Source organism: Vicugna pacos, chromosome 5 (assembly GCF_048564905.1).
Source record: "Vicugna pacos chromosome 5, VicPac4, whole genome shotgun sequence".
Classification (NCBI taxonomy): domain Eukaryota; kingdom Metazoa; phylum Chordata; class Mammalia; order Artiodactyla; family Camelidae; genus Vicugna; species Vicugna pacos.
In genome coordinates, this window is record NC_132991.1 from 95,780,149 (window position 1) to 95,800,060 (window position 19,912).

General features: G+C 64.7%; 2 protein-coding genes across 11 annotated transcripts in view; one reads left to right on the forward strand and one right to left on the reverse strand.

The window, feature by feature from the left end:
* Positions 1 to 16,801, forward strand: part of GPC1 (glypican 1) — a 29,676-nt gene extending 12,875 nt beyond the window's left edge. The window contains exons 1-8 of one of the 2 annotated variants that reach the window (XM_072961984.1): positions 1,224 to 1,326; positions 8,766 to 8,924; positions 11,600 to 11,991; positions 12,541 to 12,706; positions 13,518 to 13,768; positions 13,861 to 13,994; positions 14,350 to 14,525; positions 14,897 to 16,801. In XM_072961984.1, the coding sequence (XP_072818085.1) occupies positions 8,816 to 8,924; positions 11,600 to 11,991; positions 12,541 to 12,706; positions 13,518 to 13,768; positions 13,861 to 13,994; positions 14,350 to 14,525; positions 14,897 to 15,132 (1,464 nt within the window). In that variant the 5' untranslated portion in view covers positions 1,224 to 1,326; positions 8,766 to 8,815 and the 3' untranslated portion in view covers positions 15,133 to 16,801. Of the gene's footprint in view, positions 1 to 1,223; positions 1,327 to 8,765; positions 8,925 to 11,599; positions 11,992 to 12,540; positions 12,707 to 13,517; positions 13,769 to 13,860; positions 13,995 to 14,349; positions 14,526 to 14,896 lie in introns of those variants that run through there. The other variant, XM_072961982.1, reaches the window with a different exon arrangement.
* A 551-nt stretch (positions 16,802 to 17,352) lies between these two features.
* Positions 17,353 to 19,912, reverse strand: part of ANKMY1 (ankyrin repeat and MYND domain containing 1) — a 48,520-nt gene continuing 45,960 nt past the window's right edge. For all 9 annotated transcript variants that reach the window (XM_072961993.1, XM_072961987.1, XM_072961994.1 and 6 more), the window contains one exon: positions 17,353 to 17,857. In XM_072961993.1, coding sequence (XP_072818094.1) covers positions 17,724 to 17,857 — 134 coding nt within the window. In that variant the 3' untranslated portion in view covers positions 17,353 to 17,723. The remainder of the gene's footprint in view (positions 17,858 to 19,912) is intronic.

Genomic DNA, 19,912 nt, shown 5'->3' on the forward strand with positions numbered 1-19,912 from the left:
GTCCATCGTTCTCCAAGGAGGCTGGGGGCTGTGGGAAGGTGAACTCCCACCTGACATGCAGCTCCCCCTCCTGCTGCTGGCCTGGCTAGGGTCTGAGGCCCTCGGTCAGGGTGCCTTGGAGATCAGTGTGCAGGTGTGCACGCCCACGTGTGGTGGGGAGTTGCAGGCGGGGAACCTGTGTGACTTCCACACCCCACAAAGGGCCGCCAGATTTAGGAGATAAAACTACAGGAGACCCGGTTAAACCGATATTTCAGATGGTTAATCATTTTGCAGCGTAAGGATGTCCTGAATATTTTAATTTCAAACAAACTACAAATAAGTTTTTAGTTATTTAGTTAGGATGCTTCACACATTTAATATAAGTGTGTCCCAAATATTGGGATGGGGGACTGTGTGCTCTTTTTGTGGCAAAACATGCATGGTCAAATTGGCCATTTTAACGATTTTGAAGTGCGCAGTTCAGTGGCATTGAGTACATTCACACTGCGTGCAGCCATCTCCAGCATCCGCGTGCAGGACTCTGTCACCCTCCCAGCTGCAACTTGGAACCCGTTAAACACGGGCTCCCGGGGCCCCCCTCTTCAGTCCCTGGTACCACCATTCTACTTTGCCTCTATGAATTTGACTCCTCTGGGGACCCCATTTTAGTGGAATCATAACAGTATGTGTTGTTCCAAGGCTGGCTTCTTGCACTCAGCACAATATTCTCAAGATTCATCCACACCACAGCGAAGTCATCGCGTCTTCGTTCCTCCTTAAGGCTGAATTGTACCCTCTGTGTGGGTGTGCCACGTTCTGTTTATCCCTTTATCTGCCAGCCAGTGGGCACTTGGGTTGTTTCCACCTTTTGGCTGTTGTGAATAATGCTCTGTGAACAGAGGTGGACAAGAGTCTTCGAGTCCCTATGTTCAGTTCTTTGGGGCCAGATACTCTTATGCTAAAAAGTTATGTATCGTTTATCTGAAATGCACATTTAATTGTGTCCTGAACTGGACTTGCAGCCCCCGCCCCTTGAATCGTGCCTGAGGGTTGGACTCAGAGGCTCCCTGCTCAGCACCCACACACCTGGCAGCCGGTGTGCGCTGGAGGCCGAGGTGCTGCCTGGGCGGCCATGCTGAGTCAGCGGCCCAGGAACATCCACCTGAGACCGCCCAGGGCCCCAGGCGGCCGTCTGCAGCCGGCCTGGTGGCAGGGCATGTCTGCTCCTGCTCTGGCCTCGCCTTCCTGCCCAGGAATTCCCCTGGGACTGCGATCCAGGGAGGGCTTGCGATGGGAGAGGCGGGGGTGGCCCGGATTCTTCCGTGTCCCTCGCAGCACTCCAAGGTGAGTGGCCTCAGCATGTCGCTCCCTGTGTGGCTCCGTCAGCAGTAGAATGGGAGAGAAGTGTTGTGAAGGTTTAATGATTCTAAAACCCAGAAATGGCTGTGATCCTTGCAAGCACCTAGAGATGCTCCAGCTCAGCAGGGAGGTGGCCAGGGCCTTGCCCGGAGTAGGGGTGCCTTTGAGGGCTGTGAAGTGACCCCGTAGGACCCCGGCCCCAGCACACAGCCACACAGTCGGCCACCCCTGGGGAGGGGTCAGGTCAGGGAGGTACTGGCTTTCCAGGGTAGGGGAGGTCTGAGACTGCAGCTCTGGGGCCATGATGGTGTTAAGTCTTGTTTCCATGGATGCCAGCCATGCACAGAGATTCTATGTACCGTTTTTTATGCATACTTGGTGCTGGGCAGAGAGGCAAGGGAAGGGCAGCTCTCCTGCTGCTGGGAAGTCTGGCCCAGCAGGAAGGCCCCCTGGGAGGGCCAGCCATGCTCAGGGAAGTCAGAGGTGCTCTAGCCCAGAGGGACCTGGAAGGCTTCCTGGAGGAAGGGAGAGGTGATTGGGCCTTGAAAGAGGGCAGGACAATGGGGAAGAGGGTATGAGATCAAAGGCTTAGTGGAAGCAGCAGATCAGAGCTGGACGCCAGCCGGGGCAGCCATGACCTTGGAGATGGCTGCCAGGCTTCGTTGGGAGTGGCTAGGTCTGGGTGAGCAGCCAAGCCCTTCTGCGCCTTCCAGTTCGCCTGCTCAGTCCTTAGGATTTATAGAGCCCAAGCTGGCTGTGGGCCTGGGACTCCACCTGCCCCCATGGGCTCCTTCAGTGCCACCCAGGAGTCTTCTCTGTGTCTGTCCCAGCTGAGGGCACAGACCTGGTCGGCATTCATGGGGTGGACAGATGGGCCCACCTTAGGTCTTGGTGGGGAGCACAGCTGAGGGGACCCCTGGGCTGCAACAACCCCTTCTGCTGTTCCAGGAGCTCCCTGGTGGACACAGCAGGGGTAGGCAGCACCAGTCCAGCTCCTGGGCCTCCTCGACTGCCCCCCTGCCCCAGAGGTTGGGTGGACAGGCAAGCTAGATCGGAGAGCAGTGCAGAGCCCAGGGGCTTCCACCCCTCGCTACCTGGCCACTGTCCGGGGTGGGCATGTGGGGTCCAGACTGCGTGCCCTCTGCAGTTTGGCCTGCTGGGTGAGACTTGTGGGCAGCACCTCACTTCCAGGCCCCAGCAGAGAGCTCCCTGCCCTGCATCCAAAACCTGGGGTCACAGGTGCAACAGATGCAAACCCAGGGAGAGGGAGGGCCCTCTTCAGCCCTGCTTTGTTCTGAGGCCACTGCATGAGCTGTGAACCCTGAAGCACCATGGGGAGGACAGTTGGAGGAGGCCTAGGCTCTCAACCAGAGCTGTTTCCAGCCCCACATCCCATGGGGCCTACCGCCTTGCCAGGCACCCGGAAACCTGGTGCCCACAGGCAGGGCTGCCTTCTCGGGGGTCCCCGAGCGGGAACCAGGCAGCAGAGAGCAGACTTGTGAGTTACCTGGTGAAACCCCCTTCTTTGGGGGCCTTGTGGTCTTGGAGAGGGCACTTTGCTCAAGAGCTGCCTGTCCAGCAAGTGTCTCCATGTCCCCAAGTGCAGGCTGGCCAAGGGGGTGCACAGGATCACTGCACAGCAGGAGGGTGGCCTGAGTGGGTTGGTTTTCTCCAGTGGGGTCTGGCAGGCACGTTGCAGGCAAGGGCCAGGGCTGGGGCTACAGGGGAAGGGAGGGGTAGGGTGTTGGAGTGGTTTGATGCTTGTTCAGGGAGGCGGATCAGGGCATTAGGATGGAGGCCTAGGTCACCGAGATGAGAGTCTGGGGGATGGGGGGGGGGTTGGAGGAGGAAGGTAGAGGATACAGGGTGACTGATGGTAGCCTCTCAGTGCCCAGACAGCAGGAAGGATCTGGTCACCGGGAGAGGGGACTCTCAGGCAGTAGGCTGCCACTCTCCATCAGGGGGAAGATCTGACACCCCTCCCATCACCATTCTGGGATGGGCACTGGCTCCCCTGCTCACCGAGCTCCAGGCCTGTCCTCCCGCCCTTGGAGAAGGGGCCTGCACCTCGCAGGACAGTGCGGAAGGAGCCGGCCGGGCACTGGGTGGGCATTGGCCGGCGTTGGGGCTGAGTGCCGCAGGAGCTGTCGAGCTGGAGGGAGGGGGCGGGGAGAGGAAGGCCCCCGCCGTTTCCTGGGGGACGGGGGCGGTGCCGAGCGCGGAAGGGCGGGGTCTGCAGGAGGAGAGCTTCCCCGAGCTAGGAGCCGCCGCCCTCCGCCACGCGCGCCAGTGCAGCTGCGGCGCTGCCTCGGGCAGCGCGCTGGGGTCCGCCGGCACATCCTGCCCGGCTTTTACCTGCCTCGCCTCTTCCAAGCCCTTCCAGTCCGATTCTACTCCTCTGCCTTTACCTGGCCGGACCCCTAGACCCCCACGCACCTGCATCCGGAGTCCCGCGCCGCCCGCCCGGACTGTCACTGCCTGCGCCACCACCGCAGCGGGGGACGCCACCGCTGGAGCCTCCTCCGAGAAGGGGTTTCGGGCTGCGTACGGCCCGTGCGGCGTCCGCGGTGCTGGGATCCAAGCCGCCTGGGCCCAGCCTGCGGTCCGCCCCACATCCATCTCATCTCCTCCGTCCCATCGCGTCCCCATCCCCGGCTCGCCACCCTTATCCTACTCCCTCCTCCTGGCCATTCTCATCTCCAACCCCGTCGTCTCCATCACCACCGCCGAAGTCCCACCTTCAGCGCATCATGTCCCGACCCTCATCTTCACCACAAGCCCTCATGTTTACTCATCCATTTCTCTATCCGCCCTTACCATCAGGAGCGCCGTCCCAGTGTCCGTGTCCACCGCATCGATATCCCCATCCTCAGCGCACCCCATCGCCGATCCACCTCTCCTCCCCGTCAGTCCCCCACCTTCACCCCATTTCCACGGCCCTCTCCAGCTGTATTCCCTAAGCCTTCCTGCCACCCCTCCCCACCCCATCTCTTCTTCTGCTGCCCCTCGCCTGCCGCAGCCCCCCTTCCTCTTCCATCAAACCCATCCCCCTCCTCTTCACTTGCCGCAGCCCCTCGAGCCCCCCTCCTGCCACCCCCACCCATGCCTGCCGCACCCACTGCGGCAAGCCCCTTCCCCGCCAATCGCGTCGCCCTCCTCCCCTCCCCCCTAGCCTGCCGCAGCCCCCTGAGGCGCGGCCCCCCTCCCGTCCGCGCCGCCACGCCCACTGCACCAGCGCCCCCTCCTCGCTGCGCCAGGAGCGCGGCCGCATCTCCAGACCCTCGCGCGCCGGCTCCGGCTCCGCGGACTGGGGACTGGCGCCGGGGCACACGGCCTTTGTCCCGCCGCTGCGACGCAGCCCCGGCCAGTCTTGCCGTGTCGCCCCCGGGCAGAGGGACCTCCTGCGGGCTTGGGGGGCGGACCCCTCCTGCTGAACGCAGAGGTGTCGCAGCCGACGCTCCTCGGTTTCGGGTCCCCGTGCGTGAAGGAGGCTCTGCGGCAGCTGCAGGGGGCGCCTTGGTGACGCCGTCATGTACCGGCAGTGGTGGAGGGGTTTAGGGCCGGCGGTGAAGTTGCCCGGGAGGGGGAGGGAAGCGCGCCGGGAGCGGGGCCGGAGGGGGCGTGAGTCCTGCTGCCTTAGTGAGGAGAGGGTGGCGGTCGGAATGCCCTGTCTAAAGTGGGTCTGAGGCTGTTCACTTGGCTGGGCTCGAGGCGCTCCGGGCGAAGCTGTGACAGACCGGGCAGGATCGGAGGCTTCTTGGTTGAGGGGCGGGGGTAGCGGTGAGATGAGAAAACGTCTGGAGCTGGGCTGTGGGCAGTGCCCAGCCCCTCCTACCCCACTGCAGGCTGGGGGGCATATGAGGAGGGTCTTGCAGCCTGCTGGAGCTGGATGGGGTCCCCGAACAGGAGTGGGCGTGGCTGCCCAGAGAAGGGTCTACAGCTTGGGGAAGGCCTTCTGCATACCTCCCGTGCCTCCCCACTCCCCCTGCCGGCAGGTCTGCTGGGGTCCAGAATTGACTAGTAGGGTGGGGAAGCAGCCCCCTTCCTGCTCTTCCAGACCTGGGCCTGTCCCTGGTGTTTTGGTGACCCTGGTGCCTGACAGTGTCCACATAGCCACGCTCCAGCCCGGGCCAGGAAGGCCGGTGGGGCTAACTGTCTGCCCTCGAATTAGCGGGAGTATTCCGGGGGCAGCTGGGTCAGCTGGTGCAAAGCATCTGGGGTGTGGCTTTGAAGGCAAGTTGAGCAGGCAGTCTGGACTCCTGTGTGAGCAGCAGAAGCTTCTGGAGAGATGGGCTTGGCCTGGTGCCACAGTCCCTCTGCAGTCTCCTTGGGAGGGCTCTGGGGCTGCCAGTCACAGGCGGCTGCCAGGCTGGGCCTGGACAGATGCGGTCCACGTCCAGCATCAGAGATGGTGATCACTGCTGGAGCGAGGGTCTTGGGCTAACGCGTTGGGGTGACAGCTGGTGGGGTGGCTGCTGGGTGGGGAGGCCGTTAGGAGGTTACTTGTACCCTCCGCAGGGCAGGGAGCTCTGGTTGTGTCAGCAGGCAACAGGCGGTGTGAGCCTCAGAGATGTTTAAGCCATAGACTGGTGGGGCTTGGTGAGGGAAACTGGAGTGACCCCAGGAGGTCTGAATATGGAGCGGAGAAGATGGACACGCAGGCCGCCGCCCAGCAAGAGGAGGGGCCACTAGGGTGCAGGGGTTTTAACCTGAGAGGCAGGAGCAGAGGGCGGCTGGGGGTTCGGGGGCAGGGCCCAGAGGAGAGGCTCTAAAGGGACTGGGGGTGGGAGAGCAGGCCTGCCGCAAAGCAGCCCTTGCCTCTGCACCCCAAAGTCCTGGGGTCTCAGGAGGAAAAGGTGCCCCAAAGGCGGAGGGAAGAGAGAGTTCTGGAAGGATGTGGGCAGCTGTCAAAAAAGCAACAACTGACCAAGGAAGAGAAGAGGGAGTCCCTGGCCAGCTGAGGAAGCAGCCTCAGTGCAGCCGGGAGGAGTCAGTGGGAAGAGGGGACAGGCTGACTCCTCGCAGTGGGGAGGCGAAAGGCGGGGATGGGGGTGAAGAGAGGGGTGGGCTTGGCAGCTCTGAGATGGCTGGGGGATGCGGGACATTCCTTCCTGCCTGGCCTGGTTGTTCCCTTTTCTCCACCCACTTAGCTGAAAAGGTGGGGGCGTGGGGTGGGTTTGACATGACCAGAGGGGAATTCTGTTAGTCTGCCTTGCACACTTCCAGGGCCAGGGAGCTCATCCTCTCTCCTGATAGACGCCCCCCAGCTGTTCAGCTCAGATCAAGGGAGCAGGGGTGATTTTCAGGAAGTGTGGGGATGCCCTGCAGGGCACACCTCTGCCCGGCTGATACCCAGGACCGGCATACGATACGCGGGCCCAGGCCGTGCTGGGCCAGTGCCGGGCAGAGGGGAAGCGGGAGGCCTCTGTGCCTTGACCACCGACTAGCACCGGCCAGCACATCTGCCCTGCAGCGGGCTCAGGGCGCCTCGGCCCAGCCTGCCCGGGGCCTCAGGCCGGCGCCCGGGCTCTGGCTCCGTGTCTTCACTCCCGTGTATGTCCGAGAAGGGAGGGAGGGACGGGGGCTGTGCTGGGGCGGCCGGAACAGTGCAGGTCACCGGGCTGGCTGGCCGAGGTGGCCAGGAAGGGCTGAGGGGGGTCTGCAGGCAGGCTGCAGGGGGGTGGCTGTCACGAGGCCAGTGGGGTGGGTTCACCTCACAGCTGTGAGCAATGGATGGGCCAGCAGTGCCAAGGAACCCAATGAGAGCCTGCCCAAGGGGAGCTCCCTGTGTCCCCTGGGTGTTTTGTCCTCTCCTCTCTCCTGTCTGCATGAATGGCAGGATGGGAGAGGGGCAGGGTCCACTAGGGGACCTGAAGGGTTCGGGAGGGTGGGCAGCCAGCTGAGGAAGCTGTCCTCCCCTGTGGCCTACAGGTGCTTACACCCTGGCAGCCCACACCCACCTGAAGAGCTGTGTCTGCCCAGGATAGCCTGCACCCTCCTGCCTGCCCACCGCTGCCCCGTGACCCAGCCAGCCTGGCCTGGTGCCCATGACAGCTGAGCCCATGGCATTACCTGGAAGCCCCAGGCTGGCACCTGTGGCCCCTCACCCCCAGGACACCCCCCAGCTCACCCCAGGCCCAGCCCCAGCACCACCACGAGCCTGGTGGTCCCGAGCAGCAGGGAAGGGTCCTCGCCGAAGTTCTCCTGGCCTGATGTTAGAGGGGAGGCTGGCGGGGGTTGGGGCTCAGGTCTCTCCTGGCTGGGTGTTCACAGCCCCATGGCACTGCCACCACCATCTGGGAGACAGTCCAGTGTCTGCCCTGCTCTGCCAGCTAGGACCCCAGGGAGAGGACCCTCGTCCTGCCGTGTCCTGCCCCCTGCTGGCAACGGTCTGGGGCCACAGGCAGCAAAGGCAGCTGAGAGGAAGAATGGTCCCAGTTCTCCCTGTCTGGAGGTGCCTGCCCACACCCCCCGCGAAGGAAAGGAGACAGGGACGGGGGTGCCTCCTCTCTACCAGGCCCAGGGAGCCAGGTTCTGTCCCTCCACCCTAGCTAGTTCCCATGAGACCCACACTGGCCGGAAAGGCCTGATTCACCCCAAGGGGTCAGGCCTCAGACCCCTGATCCCCACCCCCTGCAGGCCTGAGGCTCTCCAAGGCGGGGCACACAAGTTTTGTTCCATCTACCCCAAGGTCAGCCCTGCCCCAAGGTAGGGGCCACGGCGCCCCTCAGACGAGCATGCTAGTCACTTCCAAGGCCTGGGAGCAGGGGCGGTGGTTGGTGTCTGGGAGCAGAGGGCACCTGGGGCCCTGGGGAATGCGACTGCTGGGCAGGTCTGGGGGGCTGTCTTCTCTGCCCCTGCCCTCCGCCCACCTCCCTCCGGTCCTACCCAGGTGCCCAGTGGCCTGCCTCTCCCCCTGTGCCTGTGGCTCTGCCAGCCTCTCCTCACTGTCACACTGATGGGCACAGAGCCACCAACAGGCCACACTGCAGCTCTCCCCACTTGTCTCTGCTTCCCGGGGAGCTGTGCACAGAGGGTGCAGGAGTGTGACCCAGTCACTCCCACCCCCACACACAGGCCCAGAGGCCGCTCCGTCCTGAGGTCCAGGTGTGAGCTGAGCTGCTCAGGGGCGTCAGGGACGGCCCTCCTCACATGCAGGGTGGGGCTGGGAGGAGCTGAGTGGGGACAGCACCCCACATCGCTGCCCTGGGGCTCAGCCTTCTGCACCCCTGCTCCTCTGTCCTGCCCCAGCCCTCACCTGCCTTCACTTAGCCCACCTAAGCTGTGCCACCTCCTGGGGTCTGCCCCCCACCCACCGAGCTGAGAGAGGCCCATTCCGCTGGTCCCCAAAGGTGTCTCGGCTCAGGTCCATACCCCCTAGCCTCCGTGTCTCTCCTCTCCCTCACGCCAGCCCCTCCCCACAGGTGAGCACCTGCGGATCTGCCCCCAGGGCTACACCTGCTGCACCAGCGAGATGGAGGAGAACCTGGCCAACCGCAGCCGGGCCGAGCTGGAGGCCGCTCTCCTGGACAGTGGCCGCGCCCTGCAGACCACGCTTGCCACCCAGCTGCGGGGCTTCGACGGTGAGTGGGCTCGGGGACTGCAGGGCACTGGTGGGGGGAGCTGGGCACTTGGGGACCTCTCCCTGTAAGGCAGGGTCAGGAAGCTGGGTAGACTCCAGGATTTGGGGGACAGAGCAGGAGGCTGCTCACATGCAGCGGCCCGAGCAGGGAGTCCATGAACTTCACAGGGGGCCCTCTGCCCTCCAGGTGGCTTCCTGTCACCTGGAGCTCTCCTGAGCTCCTGCCAGGGACAGGCCTTGTGCTGGCTACCACGTGGCCTGGAGCCAGCTCAGTGCGAGCACTGAGATTAGGGGCTGGGGCTGGAGGATGAGGCTGCAGGGTGCTGGGGGGTGGGGGCGGGAGTCTGGGGCCCCTGGTGTGGCCCTTGAACCTCGAGGGCAGCTGTGTGTTTGAGTCATTTACTCCCAGCCTCTCACAGGCTCTGTTATCCAGTCTGCGCCCTAAACGGGGGTGGTGGGATGATACAGTGACGTCTACAGTGGGCACCTCAGAGGGGGTGGGTGGGTGCCGGCGGGAGGGTCCCCCAGGAAGTGATTGAACTGACATCGAAGCCCGAAGTCTCTGGTGGAGGGAGAAGGCCCCCTGCGGAGCTGGTGGAGGGGCAGGGAGCCAGGGCGGAGAGAAGGGGGAGGGTGGGCATCTGAGGCCGACAGGCAGCCCCAGCGTGACCTCCTTCCATCGGAGGCCCATGGATCTCAGCTCCTGGACTCCTGCCCGTGGGGCTCACCTCACAGGCTCCCAGGGAAGGGGAGACCTCAGCTCGTTGGCACCTGCCCTGTCGCTGTTGGGTCAGCTGCACCATCCCTGTATCTCCAGTGACGACACTCAAGCCGTCCCAGCTGCCCGGGCAGGGTGGGTGGGACATGAGCAGCCCCTCTGATGTCACCCAGCACCCCTAGGTCGGTCCCATGTGTGGAGACCCCGCACCCCCCCCAGCCACATCCGGAGGCTCCCTGCCGTCACTGAGACCTGCAGCCCTGACCCTACTTGCTCCCGTCACACCTCCTGGTCTCATTTGCGTCCTGTCAGGTCACCCGCAGCCTGTCCCTTCATCTCTCTCCTGCTCCGTCTCACCACCATCCTGCTCCCTCCCTGCTGCGAGGTGGCCCAGGCGCCCCTCCTCTCTGAGGCCCAGCCTGAGGTCTGTGCCCTGCTGCCGGCCCCTCCACTGCCCTCCAGAAGGCCCCAGCCTTCTAATGTCCGTGCCTTCCCGTGTGGCGTGCAAACACAGACACCCGTCTGAGACGCTAATTTGTACGAAAGGTGATCCTCAGCCCCCCCACACCATGGTGCCTGGTCAGGCCCCTCCATACCTGGGGAGCAGCCCTCTCTGGGGCCACCAGCCTTGGTCAGAAGCACCTCTGGAACCCACGTCTAGCTGGGCCTCGGGCGGCTGGGATCCAGGACCCTGGGCCCAGGTCTCTCAGCACACCCACCACAGCCCCCGGCTCTGCAGCCTCAGGGCCAGCTGCCCAGGGCCTGGCTCAGAGCAGGACCCTGGTCAAGGGGTGGGGCCGGGAGCTGGGCGTGGGTGTGCGGGCCTCCTGACCACCCTGTGTGCTGCTGGGTTAACGACTCAACTACAAACTACCCATCTGGAGGAGAGGCCTGGGTTGGGGAACCAGAGTCCTACGGTGGGAGCCGGGACAGGACCTTGGACCATCCGCTCCCCACCACACGCCTGCAGCCAGGCGCCGGAGCCACCCAGCTCCCTCCCAAGGGGCACGGCCGGAGCCACGGAAGGTCTCCTGCCCCAGCCAGCCCATCAGCCCGAGGCCTTGGGTGGGGTAGGGGTGGGCGCTGGCCCTCCGGCCCCGGGCCTGATGTCCCCCATGCCTCAGAGCAAAGCCGACCTGGCCCTGTGTCCTTGGGACACAGAGTTTGAGCCTGTGTGGGGAGGGGTGGCCACAGCTCTTGGGGACGGCCTGTGTGGTTATGACTCCACAGTCTCCCTGCTAAAAGGGGTGGACGATGTCTGGGGCCCCGTTCTCAGCACTCAGGGTACAGGGGCACTTCCCGAACCACAGGGGTCTACTGTCAGTGCTCACAGCCCACCTTGTTGCGCCCTCGTCGACACGCCCTCGGGACCCTGGGCGCATCCCGAGGGCTGTGGGAGGTCCGCTCCAGGCCCTCAGGCAGGCTGGCTTCTGGAACCAGAGGGAGGTGCCCAAGAGACAGAGGCAGAAAGGCAGGGGGCCCGCGGGAGCCTCAGAGACAGGCAGAGTGGAGAGGGGACAGACGCCCCTGGGTGACAGGCATGGGGGAGGTGGAGGGAAGAAAGGAGAGCTGCCGAGAGGGAAGGCAGGTGAGGGTTGCCCTGGGCCTTCTCCCCACAGTGGTCCCAGCCCTGGCTCAGAGGACCCTCCTGCCCCCTCCACAGCAGCCCCTCCCAGGCGACCGGGTGGAGCACTGGGGCTCCGTCTGTCCTCCGCCCGAGGCCCGGCTCAGAAACGAGTACTGGATGCCAGGAGGGGGGGGTCTCAGGGGCCTCACGGGGGCACCCTGGCTGTCCAGCCTCTGCTGCCTGGGGCTGGGCTCCGACGACTCCTGGAGCAGCGGGTCCCGCCTTGCCCCCTGAACGTGGGTCCAGCTGCCCCAGCACGCGGGGTGGACGGGGCGGGCGGGGCGGGCGGGGGACCCTCCAGGGAGCCTCACACCCGCCTCCCCGCGCCCAGATCACTTCCAGCGCCTGCTGAACGACTCGGAGCGGGCGCTGCAGGAGGCCTTCCCAGGTGCCTTCGGGGAGCTGTACACGCAGAACGCCAGGGCCTTCCGGGACCTGTACGCCGAGCTGCGCCTCTACTACCGCGGCGCCAGCCTGCACCTGGAGGAGAGCCTGGCCGAGTTCTGGGCCCGCCTGCTCGAGCGCCTCTTCCGGCAGCTGCACCCACAGCTGCTACTGCCCGACGACTACCTGGACTGCCTGGGCAAGCAGGCCGAGGCGCTGCGGCCCTTCGGGGAGGCCCCCCGCGAGCTGCGCCTGCGCGCCGCCCGCGCCTTTGTGGCCGCGCGCTCCTTCGTGCAGGGCCTGGGCGTGGCCGGCGATGTGGTCCGGAAGGTGGCCCAGGTGCGCGTGGCCCCGGGCCCCTGGGCTGACCGCAGGATGTGAGCTCTGCTCCCGGCAGGCTCCGCCAGGCCGGGTCTGGGCTGAAGGGAAGGCAGGAGGGCCTGGGGCAGGGCGCTGAGCGCCACCTGTGCCCCGAGGCCGGCCCGGGGCGAGGGTCGGGGTGGAGGGCCTCCTCCCATCAGGCAGCTCCTGTCGGGTGTGGGAGGGCATCAGCCTCAGACCCCTGCAGCCTGGGTGTGAGCCACCTCCCCTCCGACTGGGGTCCTTAGCCAGTGCCCCCCGGCCCCAGCTTCTGTCCTCTCGTCTGCCTGGTGGGCAGGCGTATTCACGCTTCCCTGGGAGGGTTTGTGACTGCAGGACTCCAGGGAGCGGTCCCTGGGCTGAGCACCCCTGCGGCCAGCCCCCACCGGGTCATCTGGGAACAGACGGGACCCCGAGAAGGGCTGGCGTGGGGCCGAGGTCACACTGGTCGGGGCGGAGTCCCAGCCGGGCCCCCTCGCGGGCAGCACGCTGCTGCGACGTTGGGCTTAGGCTGCCGTGGCCCCCTAGGTGCCCCTGGGCCTGGAGTGCTCGCGGGCTGTCATGAAGCTGGTCTACTGCGCCCACTGCTTGGGCGTGCCCGGTGCCCGGCCCTGTCCCGACTACTGCCGCAACGTGCTGAAGGGCTGCCTGGCCAACCAGGCCGACCTGGACGCCGAGTGGAGGAACCTTCTGGGTGAGCCCCCGCTGCCGCCACCACCTGCAGGAGGGGCCGGGAGCCAGGCCCGTCCTCTGGGGCGGGTGGTCCCTGGGGCTGAGGGACAGGATTCCTTCTAAATGTCCTAGTGGAGTGTGACTGGGGCAGCTGCCCGGGAGGAGCCCTGTGGGGTCACAGTTCTGTCCTTTCCCGCGAGCCGGTGCTCCAGATGCGCGTGCCGTGCAGCAGGCCGGCGCGCGCCAGCACTAACGTGTGTGTGACGTGTATACGTGAATGTATGTAAGCGCCAACGTGTGGGCCACCAGGCTTACGTGCCAGCAGATGTGTGACGCGTGGGCCAGCCCTCGTCCAGGCCGGCTGGCCTGTGCACATGCTGATGTGTGTGTCAGCGAGCGTGTATGCTGACACACGTGTGCTTGCGTGTACATCTGAGTGGACGTGAGCCAACGCGCATCCCCGTTGGCACCTGGGAGCTGACGTGCACGTGCTGGCGAGGGGTTGGCGTGCCAACGTGCACGAGTACTAACACGTGCTGACGAGGGCACGCGGTGGCGTGAGCCGAGCCCAGGTGAAGTCACAAGTGAGGGGATATGTGTGTGGTGGGCCAGATGACACACGTGTAAGCTTAACGCTCGTGTGCAGTCTGCATACACACGTGCCAGCACGCCCGAGCTGACTGTACGTGGGCTGGCCTAAAGGAAGCCGACCGTACGTACTGTCGCACGAGCTGACGTGTGGCTCATGGTGGACTAGCACGCGTGCGTGTGGGGCCCTGTGCACCTGCGTGCACCCATGCGGCATGCCCTGTGTGTGCTCTCGCCCGTGCCAGACTCCATGGTGCTCATCACGGACAAGTTCTGGGGCCCAGCGGGCGCGGAGGGCATCATGGGCAGCGTGCACCTGTGGCTGGCAGAGGCCATCAGTGCCCTCCAGGACAACAGGGACACGCTCACGGCCAAGGTCATCCAGGGCTGCGGGAACCCCAAGGTGAACCCCCAGGGCTCCGGGCCTGAGGAGAGGCGGCGCCGGGGCAAGCTGGCGCTGCCAGAGAGGCCGCCCACAGGCGCGCTGGAGAAGCTGGTGAGTGGCCCCTCGGCTGGTCAGGCCCTGGCGGGGGGGAGGGCAGGGCAGGCCGAGCCAGGGTGCCTGGTGGCCTGACTGCTGCCCCACAGGTCTCTGAGGCCAAGGCCCAGCTCCGAGATGCCCAGGACTTCTGGATCAGCCTCCCGGGGACACTGTGCAGTGAGAAGCTGGCCATGAGCACGGCCAGTGATGACCGCTGCTGGAATGGCATGGCCAAGGGCCGGTAGGTGCCTCCTGGTTGACCACAGGCCATCTCGTCTCCATGGTCACGGCTAGGTCCCTCCTGTAGGGCCATGTGCACAGGACCGTGCCTGACGTGGGACACACAGCAGGACACAAGCCGCAGTGAGGGCCAAAACCTCGCCCTGGGCCACCTGCCCCCGACAGCACACCCCGTACTTGGTGCCTCCAAGCCCCACTGCTGCGGTGCCTGCGTGGGCTCCCGTCAGCCCCTGAAGGCCGCTGGGGGTCCTAGGCTTGGCACTGCCTTGACAGGAGAGGGTGGGAGGGCGTGCTGGGGCGGTACCCCTTGGCCGAGAGCAGGGCAGTGACCCAGGGCCTGCCTTCCTGGCCTCCAGGTACCTCCCCGAGGTGATGGGCGACGGCCTGGCCAACCAGATCAACAACCCCGAGGTGGAGGTCGATATCACCAAGCCCGACATGACCATCCGCCAGCAGATCATGCAGCTGAAGATCATGACCAACCGTCTGCGCAGCGCCTACAACGGCAACGACGTGGACTTCCAGGACGCCAGTGAGAGCGGGTGCTGGGGGCTGGGGCTGGGGGCCAGAGATGGGGACCATGGGGCTGGCACAGGAGTGTCGTGGGGCCCCACGCAGCTGGGGAAGGAAGCATCCAGGGAGGGGCCCTCCCAGCCCCTGGGCCCCGACAGTGGCCCTGAGGGCACTGCTGATGCCCAAGTGTGGTCACCAAGTCCCCCTGTCCCTTGTCCTCAGCACAGTGGAGACTTGGCCAGGAGGTCCCTCCAGCCTTGGCTGACCCAGGGGGTCAGGGTGCGGTGGTCAGCGTGGAGCTGGCATCGCCAGCAGGGGAAGCCCCCGGAGAGACGCTGCCTGCGGGGTCCCCAGGCGGGTGGGCCTGCCACGGTCTCCTGTCCTCTCCAGGTGACGATGGCAGTGGCTCAGGCAGCGGCGACGGCTGCCCAGACGACGTCTGCGGCCGGAGGGTCGGCAAGAAGAATTCCAGCTCCCGGACCACCCTGACCCACGCCCTTCCCGGCCTGTCGGAGCAGGAGGGCCAGAAGACCTCGGCCGCGGGCTGCCCCCAGCCTTGCCCATCCCTCCTGCTCCTCCCCGCCCTCACCCTGCTCCTCTCAGCAGCCAGGCCCCGGTGGCGGTAACTGCCCCGGCCCCAGGGACCGAGGCCAAGGACTGACTTTGCCAAAACTCGAAACAGACAATATTTAACTCTCGGCCTAGAGGCCCCGGGGCGGGACAGGAAGGGACAGCAAGGGACCGCAGCTCTGTGCCTGTCCTGGGGCGGGGCAAGTGGCGCTGGCCCCCTAGGCTGCCCTGCTTTCAGTTTTGTATGAGGCCCTCAGGTCAGCCGGGAGCAATGCCCCCAAAAGCCATGCATTTCAGGGACCTCGGGCATGCGGTGGCCGTCTCTCCTCACGGCAGCGGCCCCGAGGCCTGTGAGGAAGCAGCCCTGAGCACGGTCCCGCTGGAGCGTGTGTGCGAGCCTGTGCCTTCCCCTCCCGCCTCCCCCGCTGAGCACTCAGGGCTCCAGGTGTCAGAAAGCAGGGCCACCCCTCAGTGCCCAAGAGCCCCCGAGGGGGCATCAGGGCTCCCGCCGTCAGGGGTCTTGCACGGCCTCTGAGATTCCGCACGGACCCTGGCCCCCCGGGCCCCCCAGCATCAGGGCGAGTCTGGCTGGCGAGGCTGGCCCTAGGAAGGCACCGTCGCTTACGGGTCTGTCCAGATGTCATCCTCACCAGAGAGCAGCTGTGGGGCTGCTTGGACGCACAGCCACGTCACCTCTGGGCTCTGTTCTCAGCTGCGTCTCGGTGGCACTGGGCCGTGGTCCTGGCCGTCCTCCCGGGGCCGGCGGCCCGCACAAGGACTTCAGCTGTGCAGTAGCTCCTCCTGTCCCCACCCAGGCCCAGGGCCAGGTCCCAGCTCAGGGCAGCACAGGCCAGGGTGGCAGGTGACCCATGGCCGCCAACACTGGCCACACGGGTGCCTGATGAAACTTCAGCTCAGGACCAGCGAGACCCAGCACTGCAGGCTGGAGGGACGCCTGGGTCCCTTCCCTGACCCCGTGCACTGCAGGGGGCACAGGCAGCGGGGACAGTCGAGGGCCCTTCCAGCCGCGCGTATCCTGCAGGCGTTTCCCCCTTTTCTCTGAGAGCTGCTTTCTCGGCTTCTCGCAAGTGGCTTCTGAAGGACCCGGCGGCCCTCCGCAGCCTGGGACCTGGGTGCCCAGCCCAGCCAGGTGCTCGAGGCCCCACCCCAGGACGGGGGCCCTCCCCTGGGCCCTCCCCTCTGCAGGCCCTGGGGAGGGGCTGGGGCCCTGCCAGAGAGGGGCTCAGGTGGGGGAGGGAGGGCCTCGAGGGCCTGGGGGACGCAGAGCCGCGGGGGCCGGGGACAGCGGTCCTGACCAGCACTGGGGCCTGAAGAAGCCTGCTTAGCACTGCTTTGCTTTTCCTCATGGGGTTGGGAGGCCCCACGGCCGCTGGTCAGGGCCCCGAGCCTGCACTCCACCAGGCAGCCCAGTCCCGCAGGCACACCTGCCCCCTCTTCACCCTGTCAGTGCTGGGGTGGGGGCCGGGGCCTGGAGCCGCCTCTGCGCGTAAGCACCAGCTGGACTCGGGCTAGAGTGGGGAGTGGCTGCCCGTGTGACATGTGGTCAGCCCCCGCGGGGCCTGCACTCAGGCCCTGCCCCACATGCATCTCTGGAAAGGGCGGCCCTGCCACGTCACTGGCCAGGCCGCAGCCAGGCCAGGCCTACTGTCAGTAGATGATGTGTGTTCTTTGAGTCCTCGAATGAATAAAAAGCTGGAGACTGCGCGTGGCTGCTCCGACCCCCTTGTCCAGCCCGGCAGCGAGTGCACGCTGTGGGCTGTGCACAGCAGGCTGTGACTTAGGGCCTGCTGGGAGGTAGGGAGGGGCTCGGACATGCGTGGCACCTGGCAGTGTGGCCCACAGCTGCAGGGAGCATGTACCGCCCCAGGCTGGGCCCCCCTGCTGTCCACCCCTGCCGTGCTCTGGACACACTTGTTCCAGGTTCCAGTTCCCGCCAAGCAGCCTTAGGGACGCCCAGGAGGCCAGAACATGGGGACTAGCATCGTCCCGAGGCCTGGCCTGGCAGGACATCCTGATGGTCCAGTTGGGACAGTGCCAGAGAGAGCACGGCCTGGCATCGCTCACCAGAGCAGGAACCCCTGCCCTCGCCACCCCGCCTCCCCAGGCTGAGTCCTGCAGGGTCTTTGGGTGAAGCTGCCAGCCCCAGCCGAGCCCCCGAGCCCCCTGCCTGCCGGCCTGGGCACCGGCCTCCCCAGCACCGCGCCGTGCACGGGGCCCAGCACCAGCATTCCCGTACCGAGGCTGCAACACAGAGCCGTGAGCCACTGCGGGCCAGTTTATTTGGGTGTCGCAGCCCGCGCTGGTCTGTCAGGCAAACATTCAACAAAGTCTCTGTCGCCCGTGGCCACTTAGGGCCTAGCGGCTGGGGCCCCAGGCCCCGTGAGTGTGAGGAGCAGGGTCCCCAGCACAGGGGGCCTCCTGCAGGGCCCAGGGCGCAGCACAAGTGTCCCCAGACACCTGCCAGGCAGCAGCTGTGTGCTCACCCACCTGTCCCTCGGTGAGTCCTGGGGTGGGCTCCGTGCCCCTCGCGGGAGGGGAGGGCTGGGATGGTGGCCTTCTTCCCTGGCAGGCAGGCGGCAACCTCGGGCTCACGGAGTCCTGCGTGGGCAGGTGGGCCGCCAGACGCTCACTCTTGGTTGTAGGTGGAATATGAGCATTTCAGCCTGTGTGGCAGCTTAAGCGTCTCGGTCTTCTGGCCTGGCACGTTTCCCAGATGCTTCAAGGGTTTCTTCCTTGTCAGCAGACCTGAATACATTCTCCCTGTCAGGGGGAAGGAGAGCGCAGGTGACGCAGGCCCCTGGCACAGGACAGCCAGCGGGCCGGGAGCAGGAAGGGAGGGGCCGCCCCGGGATTCTCTCCGCCTTGTCCTTGGAGCCCTGGGCCCCACCTGCCCTGGGCTGGCCCCAGACCACCCTTGAGCTCCCAAGCCCTGTCCACCCCAGGCCAGGTGCCGGTCAGTGCGAGGCCCCTCCTTGGCTCCTGTCCCCGTTCCTTCCTCATGGGAATTCAGGAAGCCACAGACATCCTGACCGACCACACTGACAGACAGCAGCCAGCTCCTCAGGGGGCCACCTGTGAGTGGCTGGGCAGGCCAGCGTGGGTGCCCGCGGTGCACATGCACACACACTCATGCACATACGTGTATAGTCACACCAGCGTTTGCACACGCATACAGGAGTGCGCGCTCTGCGCCCCCCAGGTGACACTAAGCATTCCTTTACCCAGAGACAACTCTTCTGTCTAGAAATGCTGTTTATAATCAAAGCCCTGGTCAAGCTCAGGACGGAGAACTGACTCCCCCAAACCCAAAGTCCCTAGTGAACGATGGAAAGCTTAGAACCAGGGTGTCTGTGTCCCACCTAGAAACCGAAGACACGGGCGAGTCACATGTCAGAGCCATCAGAGACAGGCAGAGTCTGTGAGAGGGGGCGGGACACTTGGGTGGGGTCCCAGGAGGCCCCAGCAGACCCTCTGCTCAGCAGGGACTTTCCAGGCAGGACCTCCCGCTCTGAAGTGAAACCTCAGTGACTCAACATTTCCCTCCTTCCTTTGACCTGAAAATATGGACAGGAACCTTCACAGTGTCTAGCATAAACCCGTCTCTGTACCCCGCCTGGGAAAGCAGAGAAACACCAGCAAGAAACTCACCGGAGACCTCAGATGAACAGCATCATTGACCTGGGGGCTCAGACCACTGTCCCGGCATGAAAATTGCCAGAAACAGGAGGGAACGGTGGGAAATGTTTACTTTGAAGAAGTCATAGCAACACAGTAGCCTCGGCTGGAACAACCCACTTCCTGTCAGACACGTCAAAATGTTGGGCAAAATCAAAGCATTCACGAAGTCAACAGCTGCCTGAGGTCACAGGAGGGGTAAGTCCCACGAACTATAAAAAAAGAAAAGGCCCTCTGTGGCTGCAGTGAGTGGGTACGTGGTTCCTAGATGCAGAAATATCCCCTCCAGGGCATCAAAGGTGAGCAGACAGGCGTGGGGCCGGCACCTGGAACCGGCAGCCTTGTGTGGCCTGGACTGTGGAAGGAGCAGAGAGCTCCCCCTGCTGGCTGCCGGGGGCCGTGAGCACTTTGCTGCCGGGGCTCTGAGCAGGAGCATCTCCAGGAGCACTGGAGTCCCACTGGTCCTCGGCTGACACCGACAGGAGCAGATACAAAAGCACCGAAGAGCTCGCCCACCACGAGGCAGGCTGTGATTCCCTCAGAGAGAGAGGGGCTAGTGAATCCTCAGTTATGGGAGCTCAAATTTAAAACCTGCAACATGCCAAGAAATGCCCACCACCGAGAGCCAGCATCCCGAGAACGCTGGCTAAAAGGGAAACAGGAATTGTCTGTAAAGTAAGTGTCGTGTGTGGTGGCCCCAGAGCATCACAGAAGACGTGGCCATGGTCACTCAGGCCCAGCTGCCCCACCAAAGCCCCTGGGCACACGCAGATGGCATAGGGAGGCTCCCACACAGGGACATGCCTTCTGGACCAGGAGAGGTGACTGTTCCGCACAATTTCATAGAGACAAACAGAAAATCAAACAAAATGGGGAGACAGAGGAACGTTCCAAACAAAAGAACAAGTTAAATGCCCAGGCCAAAAAACAATAATAAACCCTAATGAAACAGAGGTAAGTAATTTACCTGATAAAAAGTTCAGGGCAGAGGTCCAGAATAACGCTCAGCAAACTAGGGGAAAGGACAGTGGCACACAGTGAGAACGTCGACAGAGAATTAGAAATTTTGAAAGATCAGAGCTGAAGAGCACAGCGAAATGAAAACCACGCCAGAGGGGCTGAACAGTGGGCGAGCTTACA